This window comes from Halteromyces radiatus (assembly GCF_025201355.1).
Source record: "Halteromyces radiatus strain CBS 162.75 chromosome Unknown BX664scaffold_3, whole genome shotgun sequence".
Taxonomy (NCBI): Eukaryota; Fungi; Mucoromycota; class Mucoromycetes; order Mucorales; family Cunninghamellaceae; genus Halteromyces; species Halteromyces radiatus.
The window spans coordinates 2,597,163-2,617,003 of record NW_026251689.1 but is presented as its reverse complement, the minus strand read 5'-3'; the positions used below and the strand labels follow the sequence as shown (position 1 = coordinate 2,617,003).

The 19,841-nt window shown below is 33.4% G+C and overlaps 9 protein-coding genes across 9 annotated transcripts; 4 read left to right on the top strand and 5 right to left on the bottom strand.

Annotated features, from left to right (window-relative positions):
• Window positions 1-184: 184 nt before the first annotated feature.
• On the bottom strand, window positions 185-826 carry BX664DRAFT_372361 (uncharacterized protein; the record flags this gene model as incomplete). Its single annotated transcript, XM_051548668.1, has 1 exon — window positions 185-826. The coding sequence occupies one exon, from the start codon at window positions 821-823 to the stop codon at window positions 185-187; it is 639 nt and encodes a 212-aa protein (XP_051401932.1).
• A 224-nt stretch (window positions 827-1,050) lies between these two features.
• BX664DRAFT_329803 (HIT-like protein) lies at window positions 1,051-2,117 on the bottom strand. Its single transcript, XM_051544866.1, has 7 exons — window positions 1,921-2,117; window positions 1,809-1,850; window positions 1,699-1,741; window positions 1,607-1,622; window positions 1,436-1,545; window positions 1,348-1,371; window positions 1,051-1,282 (listed from the first exon to the last, which is right to left on the bottom strand). The coding sequence occupies exons 1-7, from the start codon at window positions 2,052-2,054 to the stop codon at window positions 1,148-1,150; spliced, it is 504 nt and encodes a 167-aa protein (XP_051401931.1). The 5' UTR covers window positions 2,055-2,117; the 3' UTR covers window positions 1,051-1,147.
• BX664DRAFT_329799 (uncharacterized protein) lies at window positions 2,072-3,469 on the bottom strand. The gene is made up of 3 exons (XM_051544865.1): window positions 2,889-3,469; window positions 2,487-2,789; window positions 2,072-2,407 (listed from the first exon to the last, which is right to left on the bottom strand). The coding sequence occupies exons 1-3, from the start codon at window positions 3,426-3,428 to the stop codon at window positions 2,270-2,272; spliced, it is 981 nt and encodes a 326-aa protein (XP_051401930.1). The 5' UTR covers window positions 3,429-3,469; the 3' UTR covers window positions 2,072-2,269.
• A 246-nt stretch (window positions 3,470-3,715) lies between these two features.
• Window positions 3,716-4,980, top strand: BX664DRAFT_278482 (N-acetylglucosaminyltransferase-like protein). Its single transcript, XM_051541406.1, has 2 exons — window positions 3,716-4,542; window positions 4,616-4,980. Exons 1-2 carry the CDS (start codon window positions 3,762-3,764, stop codon window positions 4,912-4,914), a joined length of 1,080 nt encoding a protein of 359 aa, XP_051401929.1. The 5' UTR covers window positions 3,716-3,761; the 3' UTR covers window positions 4,915-4,980.
• A 367-nt stretch (window positions 4,981-5,347) lies between these two features.
• On the top strand, window positions 5,348-9,342 carry BX664DRAFT_329795 (kinesin heavy chain). The gene is made up of 13 exons (XM_051544864.1): window positions 5,348-5,530; window positions 5,607-5,703; window positions 5,793-5,866; window positions 5,943-6,099; window positions 6,181-6,324; window positions 6,434-6,558; window positions 6,610-6,714; window positions 6,780-7,283; window positions 7,340-7,681; window positions 7,746-8,069; window positions 8,132-8,281; window positions 8,355-8,651; window positions 8,745-9,342. Exons 1-13 carry the CDS (start codon window positions 5,411-5,413, stop codon window positions 9,093-9,095), a joined length of 2,790 nt encoding a protein of 929 aa, XP_051401928.1. The 5' UTR covers window positions 5,348-5,410; the 3' UTR covers window positions 9,096-9,342.
• Window positions 9,343-9,444: 102 nt separating this feature from the next.
• On the top strand, window positions 9,445-10,423 carry BX664DRAFT_384899 (cytidylate kinase). The gene is made up of 2 exons (XM_051549208.1): window positions 9,445-9,520; window positions 9,626-10,423. The coding sequence occupies exons 1-2, from the start codon at window positions 9,469-9,471 to the stop codon at window positions 10,276-10,278; spliced, it is 705 nt and encodes a 234-aa protein (XP_051401927.1). The 5' UTR covers window positions 9,445-9,468; the 3' UTR covers window positions 10,279-10,423.
• Window positions 10,424-10,661: 238 nt separating this feature from the next.
• Window positions 10,662-13,100, bottom strand: BX664DRAFT_329792 (Dor1-like family-domain-containing protein). The gene has a single exon (XM_051544863.1). It carries the CDS (start codon window positions 12,982-12,984, stop codon window positions 10,780-10,782), a length of 2,205 nt encoding a protein of 734 aa, XP_051401926.1. The 5' UTR covers window positions 12,985-13,100; the 3' UTR covers window positions 10,662-10,779.
• A 34-nt stretch (window positions 13,101-13,134) lies between these two features.
• On the bottom strand, window positions 13,135-16,167 carry BX664DRAFT_357918 (eukaryotic translation initiation factor 3 subunit 8 N-terminus-domain-containing protein). Its single transcript, XM_051547993.1, has 5 exons — window positions 15,797-16,167; window positions 15,477-15,718; window positions 15,150-15,377; window positions 14,570-15,079; window positions 13,135-14,469 (listed from the first exon to the last, which is right to left on the bottom strand). The coding sequence occupies exons 1-5, from the start codon at window positions 16,110-16,112 to the stop codon at window positions 13,354-13,356; spliced, it is 2,412 nt and encodes an 803-aa protein (XP_051401925.1). The 5' UTR covers window positions 16,113-16,167; the 3' UTR covers window positions 13,135-13,353.
• Window positions 16,168-17,447: 1,280 nt separating this feature from the next.
• BX664DRAFT_261358 (fungal-specific transcription factor domain-containing protein) lies at window positions 17,448-19,733 on the top strand (the record flags this gene model as incomplete). The annotated part of the gene is made up of 2 exons (XM_051540675.1): window positions 17,448-17,969; window positions 18,039-19,733. The coding sequence occupies 2 exons, from the start codon at window positions 17,448-17,450 to the stop codon at window positions 19,731-19,733; spliced, it is 2,217 nt and encodes a 738-aa protein (XP_051401924.1).
• Between the last annotated feature and the right edge of the window lie 108 nt (window positions 19,734-19,841).

The following is a 19,841-nucleotide window of genomic DNA, read 5'->3' as shown; positions in this document are numbered from 1 at the left end:
AAAAGGTGGAAAAAGGGAAAACAGACCCGAGATATATAAAAAGAAAGGTCCAGAAGGGCAAAAAGAAAGAGAGAGAAAAAAAAAAAATTTCGCCCAATCAAATGGGTTCCACAAAGATCAATTTGTACCATAAGCCACAAAACTCAACTCTATGGACGAAAAAGGAAATGAAGACCTTTATTATTTAAAAAATATCTTTAAATTCACCTTCAATCACTCTATCATTATTATTATTATTTTGTTTTAATGGTACATGTTTATCCAAAGACCAATCAGGAGAAGATAATTTAATATCTTTTAAAGTCACTTTACCAGTATCACTATCAATCCATGCTTTGGCACTGACCATACATCCACCCATATCTTGTGATTCTTCTATTAAGAATTGAATATCCACTTGTTTTTGTGTAAATTGATTGGCATTGATGGATTCAACCAAGGTATAGGTGGCATGTGAATGAGTGGGTAAAAAAATCAATTGATCTATATGATCCACATTAAAATCATCCAAAAGAATCCGTCTTCCTTGATCTGTTTTTCCCCATTCTCTGATACGTTGAATAGTTTGATCACGTACTTGATCTTCAGCACGATGTTGTCCTACTTGAGATCGGATCATCGAATACAATGAATGATTGTTCATCAAATTAGAAGGAAGGTATTTCCACCATTCTGTTGTTTGTCGCCAAATTCGCCATGCTACTCCACCCAATAATCCGCTGATGACCAAGAATGACATGGGTCCAAAAAGAAATCCAAGAAATGAAGTACCAACAATCGTGCTAATCAATGCAAATTTTCTTTGTTTTGGACTGGCCATCATCAATGCTACTGGAATTCGCCACCAAACAAATGTACGTTTTTGTTGAATTGATGATTTGATGATGTTAGTTGTTTTAGGTATTCGATAAAGAGGACGTGATGAATGGATGATATGTTGTCGAGAAGAAATTAAATGATATCTATTTAATTGTGAATAAACATTCTTTAATGGTAAACGAAATTTTTGTAAAAACAACATTTTGGTAAAGGATAAATAATAAATAATGATGATAAAAAAAAAAGAAAACTTTTTTATTTCAAATAAATCAAACCCCCGACAAGCATGAACAATCTGAAACTTTAAAAAACGATACATATTAATTGATTACAAGTTCTTTTTGATTTCTTCGTAATGAGCTTTGATAGAATCCATACTGGTATTGATAGGTTTCCAAGTAAGTCCCACACCAGTAGTTGCATTCGGTTTATTGATGACATGAAAATGAACATGAGGAACAGCCTAATAATAATAATAATATATATATAGTAAGTAATAAGAATATTCTGTTTCAGTTATGGTTTTACCTGATTTGCCCGTTTTCCATTATTCTATAAGATTGAAAAATATATAAATTTTATATAATTTTTTTTTTTTTTTTGATTGTTGTTTTACCTGAAGTACGTTATATTGTTCAAATTTGGCGGCTTTTGCTATTTGTTTGGCAATTGGAAGAATATCAGTCAAATATTCATCAGGAAGTTGATGCATAAATTCAGCATGATCTATTTTTTAAAAAAAGGTTTTAGTCAAGAGTCGCATGAATGGAGAGAGGAACTAACTTACATTTTGGAATCACCAGCTTGAATAATATTTTTTTGATTTAAATAATATATATGTTAGTTTCTTGTTTCTTTATGAACATATAAAGTATTTACCGAATGCCCATCACTTAAAGGTTCAATATCAATAAATGAATAACTAAAAAAAAAAGTGTAAGTTGTTCTTTAATAAGGACATTTGATAAAAATTATATATCGATATTTACCATTTATCTGTTTCCACTAGTTTGAAAGAAGGAATGTCACCTCTTATGAAAAAAAAAAAAAAACAATAGAAAGGTTAATATATATAAAGGGATATAGTATGAAAAGTCTTACTTGATGATCTTGCAAAAGACACATTCATCAGTCAAATGAGTATGTGTTGACATTGTACGCGTTGTTGAATAAAAGAATGGCGTACGTTTTATAAAAGTAGAAGATAATAGAGAAAAAGAATAAAGTGGTTTCATTTGGGTCGCGTCTATTAAAAAAAAAAAAGAAAGAGAAACAAAAAAAAAAAAAAAATGATAGGGGTTTGACCCAACCAAACTTCTTCATACTGGTTTTTATTTCAATTCCCGGTGTTTCCTTTTTTGTTTCTTCCCCTGACTATGACATATTTTTATTTATACACAAAAAAAAAAAAAAATAAATCTAAAAATACAATAATCTATATACTAATAAACTAAAGACCAGTAGGAAGTGGTATACCATTTGAACCAAGTAAAGATGTCAGACTATTTAAACCACCAGAAGGTAAAGTACCAGATCCAAGTAAACTACCCAAAGTTCCGAGAATCCCGTTCATACCATTGGCAATACTCTACAATATATAAAAGAAAAAAAGAAGAAATGGATTAAAAAAAATAGAGAAGATTTTTTTTTCTTTTTCTTTTTCTTACCGAAGGACAAGCAAATGAACTATGACTAGAAACAGTAAATGTAATTGGAATACCAATAATATTGATGTTTGGAATAATATCATAATTGATAGTAATATCTTGAGGAGTACCACCACCAATACCACACTTTTGAGTAATATCGCTAAGGATGGCTCGAGTATTTTCACTAGCTGCATCAAGTTGAAGGGATAACGGAAACATAATGGTTGTATTCGCATTGGAACTGATATGAACATCTGATTTATTGCCACCCCCAATAGAGTAATGAGATAAGTCCAAACCATTTACATTTGGATAATAAACCTATTTATATATATATATATATATATTTTAAAAAAAGAAGAAGATAGTAGATGAATAATCCTAATTATTATTATTATTATTATTATTATTATTATTTACCTTTGCTTCAATATTTTTAAAAGTAACACTTTCGATATTTGGATTATTCACAGTAAAATTGACATTGAAAGCGATATTTGCAGTTGTTCCAGTTAAATTGAATTGAGGTTCACCTTGAATACCACCAAAGTCAATAGATGGTTTCTTGAAAATAGCAGCCAAGACACCAATAACAATCCCAAGAGCAATGATCAATAATAAGAAAACACAAGAACAATATCTAGCCCAGCGAGGACAACAAGTACAACATCCACAACAGAGAATATCACAACATGATCGTCTTTTCTTTTCATCATAGTCATAAGGATCAGGTTGATGATAAGGATCATCCAGATATTGATAACCTTGTGGTTGCGTCATAGGTGTTTTATTTTGATAGGCTGAGTACATTTGGTCAGGTTCATAGTAGTCTTTTTCTTGATGTGAATGAACATCGTTCATGGCATATGTATCATAATGTTGAGGTAATGGTGGTGGTGGTGCATAATGGTTAGAAGGACCTTGTCGAAAGTCATTGTCATGAGCTGAATAATAGGCCATATATATACGTATAAAAAAAAATAAAAAAAAATAAAAAAAAAATAAGAGAAAGAAAGAAAGAAAATAGAAAAAAGAAAATAGAGAAGTAATTTAAGCCAGATAATTTAAGCCAATGACAAGATCGACATTTCGAATTTATTTTTATCTTTTTCACGGTGTGCCACCTTCGGTATATGAATCACGTTGAATTTTAGAGTGTCGTTTCACCTTTTTTTTTTTCCCCTTCATTTAGTGATACTAAGTCTTGTTTTTCGGTTCTTAAAACTGTTAAGTTCATCAATTTTTTTTTTTTTTAGTATAATTTTTTTTTTCTTCTTTGTTTCTACTTTTGTTATGAATCAAAAACAAAGATATTGTATATTATTTACACTTTTATTCTTTGCATTGTCTACTTTAGGCATACTTTATCGTTCACCTGGATTAGTAACAGACCTTGGTTATTATACTCGACCTATTTGGGATAAAGAAAGTCAAAGTTTTGATTATCAACGTCATTTTTATGCGAATGAAGTACCTATGAAGGAATTATGTGAATTGAATGGATGGACGTTTATTGAAGATAAAAATCAACCAAAACCAAAAGTATATGATGCTGTTATATTTAGTGTAGAACTCGACCTTTTAGAAATACGACTTCATGAATTATGGGATGTAGTAGATCACTTCATCATTTTGGAATCAAACTCTACTTTTACTGGTGCCACTAAACCATTGACATTTTTAGAAAATCAAGAACGATTTCTTTTTGCTAAGGACAAGATTTATCACAAAGTTATTTATCAACAGGGTACTCTACCGGATGGAGAAACACCTTTTTATAATGAAAATGCTATGCGACATGAAATGAATCAAGTATTTAAAGATTTAGGTGTAGCAAAGGATGATTGGGTGATTATGTCAGATGTGGATGAAATTATTCGTGGAAAAACTCTTCAATTAATTACACAATGTCAAGGTGTACCAAGAGCACTTCATCTTCAATTACGAAATTATTTATATTCTTTTGAATTTTTTGTGGATTATGGTTCTTGGCGTGCTCATATTGAAAGATATGATCCAGATAGTACTCAATATGGACATTATCAAATTACTCCTCTTATGTTAGCTGATGCAGGTAATATATAATATATATATATATATATATATATATATATAAAACTTATTGATTATTGATTATTATTTTTTAGGATGGCATTGCTCTTTTTGTTTTAAAGAATTGACGGATTTCCAATTCAAAATGCAAAGTTATTCTCATGCGGACCGAGTCAGGGATCCATCACTTTTAGAATTGGATCGTATTCAAAAAGTGATTTGTGATGGAGGTGACATATTTGGATATCCGCCTGAAGCTTACACTTACAAGGATTTAATCAATAAAATGGGAAATGTACCAAAACTTTTGACTGGTGGTGGATTACCTGATTATGTATTATCAAATGGAAAGAAGTTTAATTATTTATTACCTGGTGGATGTATTCGCCATTGATTCCCTTTTATATATAGAATTATTTTATATTGATTATTTTTGAAAAATAAAAAAAAAAAGAAAAAATCTTTTGATATTATACTCATATGACATTTTTTTTTTCTTTATGGTGCCTTGAAGTCGGACTTTTTTGACTTGGTTCACATGATATGGTTTTTTTTTTATTTTTTATGTTATGTTTTTTTTCATTATTACTTATTAATATGATATAAAACAAACGAAAATCATTCATCAATCATCTAGTTATATTTAAAAATATTTTTACAAGTTGACTATTCAGTATATGTATAGTGATAATAGATACAAAAAAAAAAAAGAAGCGCGATTTGAGTCTCAATGACGGAGCCTATCTTCGTGGCACAAGAACCTTTTTTTTTTTTTGTCACTCTTCCTCCTTCACCCCCTCTTTTTTTTTTTCCTTTTTTTTTTTTTTTTTTTCTCTCTTTACCTTTACATCTACGTAATATATCCATACAACTTTTGTTTTTTGTATTAAATGTCTGGAAATAATATAAAGGTTGTGTGTCGTTTTAGACCACAAAACTCTCTTGAAATAAGAGAAGGTGGTCAACCTATCATTGATATTAATGAAGAAGGTACTCAAGTTGGTATCAAGGTAAGAAACAAGAAGAAATACCTTATCAATATTATATTATATATACTAATTACTTTTTTATTATATTTCAATATAGGGTGAATTTACTGGAAGTTTTGCTTTTGATAAAGTATTTGGAATGGAAACCCCCCAAAAGGATGTATTTGATTATTCTATTAAATCCATTGTTGATGGTAAAATAAATAAAAAAAAAAAAATAGAAAATAATAAAATATCGCGTTATTAAATTGATGATATGTTTTTTTTTTCTTTTTCTTTTTAGATGTGGTTGCTGGTTATAATGGTACTGTTTTTGCTTATGGTCAAACTGGTTCAGGGAAAACTTTCACCATGATGGTAAAAAAAAAAAAAAAAAAAAAAAAAAAAAGATTTATCTATCATTTACTAAAAAATAAAATAATTTTCTTTTTAGGGTGCAGATATTGGAGATGAAAAAACCAAAGGTATTATTCCTCGTATTATTACACAAATCTTTGATAGTATTATGGCGGCACCTAGCAATATGGAATTTACAGTCAAAGCTTCTTATATGGAAATCTATATGGAAAAAGTGAGAGATCTTTTGAATCGTAAGTAAATCAAAAATAATAAATATTATTTATTAAATAACTAATCTCTCTTCTTTAAATAAAATAAAAATAAATTTATAGCAAGTAATGATAATTTGGCTATTCATGAAGATAAAACAAAAGGTGTTTACGTTAAGGATTTATTGGAAATCTATGTTGGTTCATCTGAAGAAGTATATGAAGTCATGCGACGTGGTAGTAATAATCGTGTGGTTGCAAGTACAAGTAAGTCGTGACATTATTTATTATATGTTTTGATCAGTTGTGTGTCTCATCTAAAATTGATTTTTTTAAATTATTATTACTAATATATATATTATCTTCTTTTTATTAGATATGAATGCTGAAAGTTCTCGTTCTCATTCTATTGTTGTCATTACTATTACTCAAAAGAATGTTGATACTGGTGCTGCTAAAAGTGGGAAACTTTACTTAGTGGATCTTGCTGGTTCTGAAAAGGTAATATATATATAAACTTGAAACAAATTTATTTATTATCTTCATGATTAGGTTGGCAAAACTGGTGCTACTGGTCAAACTTTAGAAGAAGCAAAGAAAATTAACAAGTCTTTAACAGCTTTGGGAATGGTCATTTATTCTTTAACTGATGGAAAGGTAAAACATCATATCTCTCTATATATATATTCTCTTTTTTTTTTGATTTACTTTATTATTTCTAGTCAAGCCATGTGCCCTATCGTGATTCCAAATTAACTCGTATCTTACAAGAATCTTTGGGTGGTAACTCTCGTACTACTTTAATCATCAATTGTTCACCTTCTTCTTACAATGAACAAGAAACTCTTTCTACTTTACGATTCGGTATGCGTGCCAAGACCATCACCAACAAGGCTAAAGTTAATGCTGATCTATCTCCTGCTGAACTTAAGGCTTTATTGAAACGTGTCAAATCTGAAACCATCACTTTTCAAACTTATATCTCAGCATTGGAAGGCGAAGTCAATGTTTGGCGTAGTGGTGGTACTGTTCCTGAAGAAAAATGGGTGACAATGGATAAAGTGACAAAAGGTGACTTTAATGCTCTTCCTCCTGCTCCTGGTTTCAAGAGTCCTATCTCTGATGATACTTCAAGACCAACCACTCCTGCTATTGTTTTGGAAAAAGATGAACGAGATGAACTACTCAAACGTGAAAATGAACTTATGGATCAAATTGCTGAAAAGGTAAAAAAAAAAATACATCTATTCATATCATTTTCTCATTCTATTTATTATTATAGGAAACTGAATTGGCAAATCGTGAAAAATTATTAGAATCTCTCAAGGAAGAAATGACTTATTATAAAGATCAAGAACAATTGGTGACCAAGGAAAATCAACAAATGACAACAGAACTCACCGAATTACGACTTCAATTACAAAAGATCTCTTACGAAAGTAAAGAAAATGCCATCACTGTCGACTCTTTGAAGGAATCCAATCAAGATCTTATGGCAGAATTAGAAGAACTCAAGCGAAATCTTTCTGAAATGCGTCTTTCTCACAAAGATGCCACTGATGATGAAAAAGAAAAGAAGAAGGCTGAAAAAATGGCTCAAATGATGTCTGGTTTTGATCCCTCTGTAAGTTTTTTTTTTTTTATGAATTTAAATGATAAATTTTTTTTAATCTTTTCTTCATACATAGGGTGAAATCAATGAAAAGGAACGACAAATTAGGGATGCACTTAACAAACTGGATGGTGATACCAATGGATCTCTTACTATTGAAGAATTGGTTTCTTTAAGACGAGAACTTGCCGAATCCAAAGTATTATTAGATCAACACTCCAAATCTATTGAAGACTTGACATATGAAAAGGATGCTTTGGATAAGAAGAAATCTGATTTGGAAGCTCGTTTGGGAAGTCTTGAAGTCGAATACGAAGAACTTTTGGACAAGACGATTGCTGAAGAAGAAGCTCAAGTACAAAAGAATGTAGATATTGCTGAAACAATTTCAACTCTCAAGGTAAAATAAAAAATAAAAAAAAAAAAGAGAGAAAAAAAAAAGATTGACAGTTTTATCTACAGGGCAAACTTGAAACTCAATATAATGCCAAACGTGAAATGCAACAAAAAGAAATTGATGAACTCAAGAAGGAATTGGATCGAAAGACTGAAAGTCATCAAAAACTTAGTAGTGCATTAGCTGATCTCAAAACAGCCAATGATCAACTCCAGGTATATATATATAAAAATAGAGATAGAATGATGAATGATTCATTTTTTTTTTTTTTTTTTTTTGGATGATTAGGCTGCTTTATCTGAACAACCCAATGAAGCTCAAAATGATCTTTCCGAACGTGAAAAGGACTTGGAACGTATGCGCAAGACCATGGCCAATCAATTAGCTGAATTTGAAGTGATGAAGAAAGCACTGATGCGTGATCTTCAACAACGATGTGAAAAGGTGGTGGATTTGGAAATGTCTTTGGATGAAACTCGGGAACAATATAACAGTGTATTACGTGCAAGCAACAATAAGGCTCAACAAAAGAAGATGGCTTTCTTGGAACGTAATTTGGAACAATTAACTAATGTTCAAAAGCAGGTAATCAATGATGATGATGATATAAAAAAAAAGCATATCTGTATAAAAACAAAAACTAATATATATATATATATATATATATTTATGATGTAGTTGGTTGAACAAAATGCATCCCTCAAGAAAGAAGTGGCAGTAGCAGAACGTAAATTGATTGCTCGAAATGAACGTATTCAAAGTCTGGAAACCTTATTACAAGATGCTCAAGAAAAATTGATCAGTCAAAATCAAAAATTCGAAGCACAAATTCAAGCAGTAAGAGAAAGATTGGAACAAGCTCGAACTCAAAAATCTCAAAATTCAATGGCTGCTTTGAACTTTGGTCGTATTGCCAAACCTTTACGTGGTGGAGCTGCAGTTGAAAATGGCAATGATATACCTACTTCTCCCACTGACAAACGTGATAAACGATCTTCTTGGATTCCTGGATTTATAAATGGTCGTTAAGTAGAAGATATTTTTTATTATTATTATTATTATTACTTTGTTTTTTTTTTGATTTTTTTATATTATTTTTATTACTACCCCTTTTATATATCTATCTGCCTTATATAACAAATTGTTTTCTCCCCATTATATATACATATATATTCCCCAATTTTCTTCTTCTTCTTCTTCTAGTTATTTATTTTTATTTATCACCAATCTTTTGGTTGATATTATCGTATTTTATTTGGAAAAAAAAATCTTTTTTTTTTTTTTTGTTCTTTTCCTTGTGTATACAACAATCTTCAATAAACTCTTGTCTTGGTTTCTCCATTTCATCTTCCGCTTCTTTTTTCGTTTCTTTTCTTTTCTTTTCTTTTTTTTTTTCCTGTAAATGTCACAATTATTCCGTATTGCCATTGATGGACCAGCTGCTTCTGGGAAAAGTAAATGGATCTCAAAAAAAAAAGAAAAAAGAAAGGTATAAGAAACATTAACATAGGTCTCATCCATTGTCTTCTTTTTTTTCTTTCTTTCTTTTTTTCTTATAGGTACGACGGCCAAACAACTCGCAAAGTTATTCAAGTTTCGATACATTGATTCAGGAGCCATGTTTCGAGCAGTGACGGTACATTGTATGGAAGAACAAGTGGATGTGCAAGATCAGGCTAAAGTAGGGCAATTAGCGCAATCGTTAGCGATCGAGTTTCCATCGTTGGGACAAGTGAGTGTGAATGGCAAGGATGTGACAAGCCAAGTGCGACAAGCATCGGTGACACGACTCATTAGTCCAGTGGCGTCTAATCCTTTGGTCCGTCAGGCATTGAAACAACAACAACAACACATGGCGTCGAGTGTGGATGCAAGGTATCCTGGGTTTCCATTTGAAGGTCGTACGGTGCAAGGTGTGGTGATGGATGGTCGTGATATTGGTACCGTGGTCTTACCTCAAGCCGAACTCAAGGTCTTCTTGATCGCTGATCTTCAAGCCCGTGCCCAACGGCGGTATCAAGAACAACAAAAAGAAAGTCTGGATCAGATCATGCGTGACATTGAAGCAAGAGATCTAGCCGATCGTACTCGTTCCATCTCCCCTCTTAAAAAGGCAATCGATGCTGTCGAATTGGATACAAGTTTTCTTTCTATTGATCAACAAGTCGCTACCATTCAACAATGGGTATATCAGAAATTACAACAACAGTAGTATTTTTTTTTTATTCTCCTTCTCTTTTTGGTCTTCCTCATTTCTTTTTGTACATCTTTGGATCATCCCTCTCTTCATATATATATATATTTATGTATTTATAGATATCATCTTTTTGTCACTCTACTGTAGCTTCATTCCTTCCCAACTTTATAGATTTACAATAAATTTTTATTTTATTGGTAGCGTATCGATGGATGATGAATGGATTATAGATGATGGATAATGGATATTGGTAGTAATGGATGGTTTACCACACTGAACAAAAAAAAAAAAAAAAAAAAAAAGCAAGTATTCATTGTCTCTTTTATGAAAAGAGAAAACAATTTTCTTCATTTGTTTCTAACAACACTAGATAAAAATATCACTAACATTCTTATTTCCTTTTTTTCTTTTTATTATTTCTAAATCAGATCTAATAAGATAAAGACTAAACTAAAAATGGGGAGAGGGGTAATCTAATATTATATACAGGTTTTGTCTTGAGATCCAGAATGCCAGTCATTGTATTGATGGTGTATCATTGCTTGGCTCATCCTCGATAGAATCGTCTAGTACCGGTTGTGTGTCCTTAGATTCATGGTTGTCATCCTTTTTGAAAGCATCATCGATGCTACAAAGTTGTGGTTTCATTTGATCATCCATGGTACCGATGTCCTCCTTCTTGCTATCATCATTACGATCTTGTTTATATCGCTCTTGTGATGCCATTCCATTGTCGCTCGGTAATTCTTGTTGTTGATCTTCAACTAGTGAAGAAGAATCCGCGTTTTCTAATGGTTGTTCATTGTCGTTGTGATCATTTTGTTCGGCGTTTTCTCCCTTACTTTCCGCATTTGTTTCCCCATCATCAAGTGCTTGGTTGTCTTCATTTTGGAATTTCGCTGTGTCTGTCAATAGATCATCATTGTTGTTCGTATGTTGTTGTTGTTCATCTTTATTGGTGTCATCGCCATTCCTTTTTACATCATCATCATCATCATCACCACGGTCGTTGTTCTTATCCTCAGTTGTTGTGACAAGATAGTTGTGTAATAGTCGTTGAATGTCTTGTGTAGCAGTGTTCATGTCTTCTACGGAGCGACCATAAATCCCTTCAATCAGGCAACGCTGTAAGAATGGTACACAGCAACGAACATAGGCAGCAGTAAACATTTCCACAAAAGTGATTTCTTCATGTCCAGCTTGAGCAGTGACTTGATCAGCATACTGTTTCAAAGCACCAGCAACTTCCAATAAACAAGCATCTAAATGTTGTGTCATGATAGAAAATGATCCAATAGCTGGTAAAAGACGTAGAGCGTTCAAGGCAGTCAAAATCCCATTGGTGAAAATAGCAAGACAAGGATAATCGACAAGTAAAAGAGGAGGTTGATAAGGATGTTGCTGTCGAGAGTGATTATCCTTTTCCATTGAACTGCGGTCATCACCATGATTTGTATTGAGCCAAGTACTAGGAAGGACTTGATCTTCAGTAGATGCTTGTAAAGTGTCAGTTGATAGTAAAGTTGTGGCTTGATCCGTCAATCGTAATACCAAAGGTTGCATCGCTTTTTCAAATAAACCCACAAATAATTGTCGAAAATCCAATCCAACACGACCCAAAGACATTCCACAGTATTGTAATTGAGTCAGTAACGACGCCAGCGCCGAAGTATCGTCGATATAACCAAGATGCTCCTTTAATGTGTGTTCCATTCGTGTAACAAGATGAGTCATATAATCAACAAAAAGTGTATCATTTTCTTTGCTGGAGAACACAGACATATATTGAGTGGCCATTTCAAACATCTGTTCGCGCATCACATCCACATAACGTTTCAAATAATCAAACGTTTCCTGACTATTAGTTGAGGTGGTTCTTGTTGTTGTTGTTGTTGTTGTTGTTGTAGGTGATGATAAAGAGACAATAGTAGTAGGATTATCTGCTAATGGCTTTTTGATTCTTTCCAAACGTTGTTCCAAGTAACTATGACGACACCGTAAAAATACCACACGTAGTTCATTTTCCGAGTTGAAAGCATCCATACGTCGTAGATAGCCAATCACATTCATAGCAGCGGCAAGTTTGATAGGTTGACGTAAGTGAGACACGAGTTGAATCAACATGAGGTCAGATGATTGTTGTACTTGTTCTTGTATGGTACGAATCACCGGTAAAGGATATCTAACTTGAAGGAGACGTACATGGGCAGCTAGATCCATGGCTTCAGCATAATATTCATTCCATACACATGTATCCATCAGTTGTGGTAGTTCAATCAAATCCATCAGTACAAGTTGATGTTCCAATACTCTTGTCATTTTGGCGCGTTCTTGTACAATATCTTTAGCCTGACTTGTAAAAGCTTCACAAGCTTGCTGCAAAGCTGGCGCTGCTTCTGATAATAATTCATTCAAATGTTGGTCTACATCATCCAAAGTCGAGCCAAATCCTCGTCGACAAGATTCGGCATGTAAAAAAGAAGGATATTCTGTGAATGCTAGTTGTTGTGCTTCTTGTTGTAACTGTTGTTGATTCGATCGTAAAAGAGAGGGTTCTTGTATAAGTTCTTCAAGAGATAAAGATGTCAACCGTGTCAAATAATCCTTGGTCCATTTTGAATCATTCACCAGAGTTCGTTTGGTATCATCCCAATCTTCAGTAAGTAGTTGTAATAAACCAGTATTATCATCATTGGAAGGAGAAGAAGTGACTATAGACATTGTTAGTGATGATGATAATATAATAAAGAAGAACAGGAAAAAGAAAGGGAAAAAGAGGTGGAGTTTTAAAAAGATAAGTTTTTTTTTTTTATAGGGAAAAAGATAAAAAAAAAAAAGTGAACATGCAAACATGATATTTTTATTGATTTTTGATGGATGCTTTTCTGTCAAAGAGAGAGAGAGAGAGAGAGAGAGAGAATATAATAAAAATAAAAATAAAAATAAAATAATAATAAAAAAAAAGAGTGAAATTGAAACAAAAATATAGAGATGCTAGCCCCAAAATAAATGTATGTATAAAAAAAAATATTTCAAAAGAAGGTTGAATACAAAAGAAAAAGTGTGTGTATATATGACAAAGGATATGACCTAGTTTTGGACCTTTTGTTGTTGGTTTTCATTTCGATTGGGAGGAGTAGCTAATCGTTCATTTTGATCCACCAAGTTAGCTGCCTTTTCTGAGAATTGTAAAGCTAGTTCTTGAAGTCGAGATAATTCCACTTGATGCAACACAACACATTGAGAAACTTGATCCAACGAAGCAGCAAGTTCTTCATTCCAGATCAATTTGGCAATAATAGAAGCAATAGTTTGAGTTGGCAAATCAAACATGGAAGATAATTGAGCCATACCCAAGGTGGAATAATAGGAAGCATAAGTGAAAAGGAAAGTACGTAAACCTTCTTCTTGAATCTTGCGTACCAACATAGCCTTGATGGATTCGGTATCAGGTAACAAGTCCCAGACCTTGATGGCCAAAATATAATCTCTAGCACGTTCCCATTCACCTGAAGCAAGTGCTTTGGCAGCACTCATGATATGATCCCTGGTGTTTTCAGGAGGACCAGCAAAGGCTTGACGTTCATTAAAGTCCAATAATCGGCGGAAAGGTCGAGAGATGAATTTCTTATTGTTGGGTCCAGCTTGAGCTTGTCCAGGAATTTCCAATAACATAGAACATGTCAAAAACACACATTCGAGTAATTCCAAATTGATATGCATATGGAAAGGTAATTGTCTTTGTCGTTCAAGTTGTTCCAATTCAGGAGAAGGTTGTTGTTGACCATATCGATTTTGTTGAATACCTTGAGCAAGAAGTTCCTTGGCACGACCAGTACCTTGAATTTCTTGTAAACAAGCATGTGCTTCCTTGATGAGACCTTGACGGAATGCAGATAAACCAATTTGAACGACAGCACGATTGTAAAGAATTTGAGTAGCAACATCAGCTTGATGAATAGATTCTTGAAGATGAGACATGAGTAACATATCACGAGCCTTGTGGAATTGATTGTGTAGAGCAAAATGGAAAACATGACAAAGCATGGCACGAGTACGTAACATCGAGGCAGATTGTTTATAAAGATAAGCACACAATTCATGAATCAATTGAGAAGGCTCATCAGCAACAATAAGTTTGGATTCCACTCCAGCAGGAAGCATATCCTTGGACACTTTTTCAATGGATCGAATCACTTGTTCGGGCTATAAATAATGTAAAAAAATAAAAAAAAAAAGATGAACACACGCACACACACACATATACATATATATATATAACCCATTATAAATAAAACAAACATACCTTGTAATACAAATGATCCAAGCGACGAACAATCACACGAGAAATACTTTCATTCAAATTGTGCTTTTCAAAGTAGGCTTGGGAACGAGTCAAAAGTGCATACAAAGAAGGTTCATCACGAAGGCGATCAATATAATCAGGAGTATGAGGATCAGTTGCTTGTAATGTCTTGATAAATTCATCGTCCAAACGTTCAATATAACCAATAATAGATCCACGAAGTTTGATAATTTCACCGGCGGCGGGTACCACATCCTTATCATCATTATCTAAATCTTCAGCATCTTCGCATACAATGAATGATGGTTCAGATTCCATAATATTGAGAATCAAATTGACTTCCTTTTCCACTGCTTTCCAAGTCTTGATATCCATATGAGAGGTAGATCCAATAGTAAGATCGAATCGAGAAGCAATCAAAGCCAACAATACAGAGATCTTTTGGAAAGATGATTTTGATCTAGCTAGTAAACCTTCCAAGATATTTGTTTGTTCTTCACGATCAGTGTTCTATTAAAAAAAAGAAGAAATCAATGATCATTCGTTTTAATATTTTATATTTCTCATTGCTATTATTTACCTTTTTGCCTCTGCTTTCCAAAACTTCACGAAGACGAAGTAGAACAGGTTTATCATCAATTTCAGCAGTTGCTTTACCACCTTTTCCAACAGAAGTAAAACCATCCTCTACAACAGCAGAAGAAGCAGCAGAGATATCGTTGATAACAGGTTTTCTTTCATTCTTGACAGATTTGATAGGTTCAGGAGTGGATGGTTCTTCATCTTCTTTCATGAATTCTTCAGGATCCTATTAGAACATAGAATAAAATAATAACACATAGTAGAATAATTAGTATATTGATGACAAGTCCTTTTAAAAAATTGTCTTGCTTTTCCTTTTTAATACCTTCTTGTATTGTTCAATCATGCTTTCATATTGCTTGCTAATCTTTTTGACCTTGAGCTTGGTGGCATTCATTGCTTTACCATTAGCAGGATTAACCTTCTTCTTAGAGGCCTTGTCTTTTTGAGTGGTTTCTTGAATGAGTTCGTCGAGTTCGACCAATACTTTGATGTAAAATTTGGGGAAAGCAATCTTATCGAAACCAGTCGTGGCTTTGCTAATGCTAGTTGAAAGTTTATCGAATTCTAAATAATAAGAAGAAAATAAAGGAAGTTAGTTGATTACCACGACAAAAAAAAAAAAAACAAAATCATAAACCATACCACTTGAGATGAGAGTCCAATCGTTATTTTTACGACCATTATCAATAGCCTTGGCAGCACTATGCATATCTTCAAGACGTTTATCTTTTTGAGACTTGACTTGACGTTTTCGACCAAATTCTTCATCACTATCCATATCAGATTCAGAATCTCCACCCTTCAAAAACCGTGACTTTTTTGAAGTTTGTTGATCTTCTTCTTCAACTTCAACATCAGATTCTTCTTCTTCAGAAGTGACTTCATCGTAGAAGGATTCGTTATCAGAGGAATCAGTTTCGGATTCGGTATCAGAGGTGGACCGGAAGAAACGAGACATTGTTATTAAAAAGATAACAAAAGAAAGAAAGAAAAGAAAAAAAAAAGAAACAGTTAAAAAAAAAAAAAAGGAAATAAGTTTTTTTGGATTTCAAGTTTTGAATGTACTACGCCCAAAGTGAGAAAACAAAAACTTTTGTCGAGTCACGTCTGGGTTGAAAACCACAGCGCCACTTGGTTGACCTCGGGTAAAGGGCAACTTTGAATTTCTACTCTTTCCAAAAAAGGAGAATAAGATGAAATATCTAATAAAACGAATGATTCTTTCTATTCAAAGTATTTTTTTTAAAGTCTCATCTTATATAATGATATAGTCATAGGATGAGGAGAGAATCAAGGGGGTTTACAGTTTGGCAATGAATAGAAATAGTAAGTTACAAAATGGAGTACTTTAAATCTCCGTCTTTTCATATAAATTTTGCTTTTTTTTTTATTGTAATCTTTTTTTTTTTTTATTCTCTCTCTCTCTTTCTCTTTATCACAGGCTTCAATTGTACAACATTCTGCTCTTTTATACTTTACACACGGTTGGTTCTCATTCCTCTTTATCCATTATCTTCGCACTTCTCTTTCATTGATTCACACTATGCCCAACAGTGGTGATGAGTCTAACCTTAGCAAACGTCAAAGAGTCAGTAGAGCTTGGTATGTTCCCAAAAAAGAAAGAAAAAGAAGATAACGTTTTGACTAAATTATATTTGTTTGTATATCCTTATATTATAGTGACCTTTGTCGACGCAAAAAGATAAAGTGTGATGGTCACATTCCTATGTGTAGAAATTGTACAGCATTTAACCTAGAATGTAGTTACAAGGATGCAACAAAAAAGGTGAGTCATTATTGATTATATTTATATTTATAATTCTAATTACTGATTATTGATGATCTTTTTTTTTTTGTTTTATCTGATCTATAGCGTGGTCCACCTAAAGGTTATATTGAAGCTATTGAAACAAGATTACACAAGTTAGAATCCTTATTGGGAAACTTGGCTAAAGATGATCCTAGGTCAAAGCAATTATTAGATGAACTCAATTCTCCTTTAGAAACAGCCAATGGTGATATTATCAAAACGAGACCGACAAGACGGAAACAAGATTCGATGTCAGCAGCTGACCAAAATGACAATTCTTCATTCAATTTATCATCATCACCATCCTCAACTATTACTAATTATCAACATCATTCATCAGTAAACAATAACGACAATAAAATAGAAGATTCACCACGAAAATCACCAACTACTCTTTGTGATAGTCCAACACAGAGTCAAGCTGATTTACTTGATTCTCCAAGCAGTCCAGATTCTATCAGTGATAGTAACGGTCAACTATCTATGGATGAAAGTGGTCATGTACGATATTTAGGAAGATCATCTGGATTCTATTTACTTCAAAACAGTCGTACTTATCAAAATGGCGTCTTCCACTTTTCTGGTTATGGGCACAAACTTTCTTCCTCCGCTGATAAATCTAATCATCATGTTGACCCCCTTGCATTACCTCCCAAAGACTTGTCTGAACATTTGGTGCGACTTTATTTTGAGCATTTTTATCCATTGCTCCCGTTATTTTACAAACGTCAATTAGTCTCTTCTAATGATATGGATGAATCATTATCTCCCTTGTTACTGAATGCTATCTATGCTGTTGCCTCCCGTCTTTCTTCTGATGTCCGTGTGCGATCTGATCCTAATTCACAAGACACCGCAGGTGATATTTTTTTTGAACGTGCAAAATGTTTACTGGATGATTACTACGATGTACCCCGAATATCAACTGTTCAAGCTCTTCTTTTATTGTCAAGTCATCAACAAGGTGCAATGAAATCTGCTCGTGCATGGCTTTATTGTGGAATGGTAAGGTTTGAAATATTTTCTATTGTATTTCTTTAATACTAATATTCTTTCTTTTTTTTTTTAAATTAGGCTTTTCGAATGGCTCTTGATCTTGGATTACATCGAAATTCGGAACATTGGAATATCCCTCCTGAAGAACGAGAAAGAAGAAAACGAGTCTTTTGGTGTTGTTTTATTGTGGATCGATTGACTACTGCTATTTATGGACGTGCACTTTGCTTTGAAGAACGGGATATCGATGTACCTTTTCCATCTGTGGATGATGATGAGCCAATACAAACAGAAACGAATCAACCTGGACCTAGGATATTGGACACATTCATTCATTGTATCAAACTATGTGATATACTGGGTCATGTTTTGAAAAATATTTACTACGCAAAAGCTCGACATCATACATCTGGTCAACATGTGGATCATGTACTCAAAACACTTCATCGACAACTAACAGAATGGCTTTCTCATCTACCAACGTCTTTACAATACAAACTTCCGGATACTGAAATAGGTGAAACTGTACCTGATCCTCCTCTCGCTATTGGACAACTTCATATGATCTATTATACTACCATGATCTTACTTCATCGATCATTTATTCCTGGACCTTCTCAGGCTGTTGAATCTCAATTATCTCTTCCTTCCTACGATCTTTGTGTGTCCGGTGCTAGATCTATTCTCAACATCATTAACATTATGCTAGGGGAAAAACATATACGGTATGTGGTAAATTACTCGGTTTATTTTGCCTTTACTGCTGGAATTATATTTATCAAAATGGCATCCTCCTCTGATGAATTCAATACAGCTTTTGATGCCAAAGTGAATGTCAACAAAATCATGCGTGCTTTGGATGAAATGGAACATACATGGATGAATGCCAGCCGATGTTGCAATATTCTTGGTGAACTAGCTGGATTACGGGATATCAATTTGGAATGTGATGAATACGTACCTAGACGACTTAGTAAAGCAGCAAGCCCACCTCCTGCGATTGCGGTTCCCAATTCTCCAGAACCAACTATGTTAGAAGAACGTACAAATACGACTGAACAACTTTCAATAGAATCTTACAATGATATACCAGCAACCACACAATCATCGTCATCATCATCATCATCATCAAATTCAAATGATCTTCACTATAAAAGCGATAATGATAATGATAATGACAAGATGGAGACGAATTATCTCACACCCAATGACAACCAACAACAAACGTTCATGTCAGCCATGACAGCAACATCGAATATGGATCCATTTGCTGCACCTGGTAGTGTAATCATACCTGAACAATCAACACAGCAACAACAACAACAACAACAACCGGCAAAATTTGATCCTTTTGGTACAGCTTTCTGGGGTGTACCAACATCTTTGGATGCGGAAGAATGGAATCAATATTTTGCACAAGGAGTCTCTACACCCACATCGTTACAACCTGGAACAAGACCTTTAGAGCATGCGACATTGCTTTCTTCTTATGATATCACCTCCTCTCATGTACCTTCTTTTTACACTCCATCATCATCACCATCCACTTTATTTACTCAACAACAACAACATCATCATTTAGCATCTCTATCTTCATCAACCACTTTAACACCATCTTCAACATCATCGTCATCATCATCATCATCAACGATTGCTAAAAAGGAAATGGACATATTAGGCAATACAACATCTTCAATGTCATCACTTCCACTATCTAACAATCCTGCTCAAAGTTACTTACTAGGGTATGGCAATCATCATCAACAACCATGAAAATTGAATCACATGGGAAGGTCTTGGCGATGGCAACGAACATGTGGATACATTGGGTGAAACATTCCCCTTTAAGAGAACCGATGGTATGGAACACGAAAAAAAAAA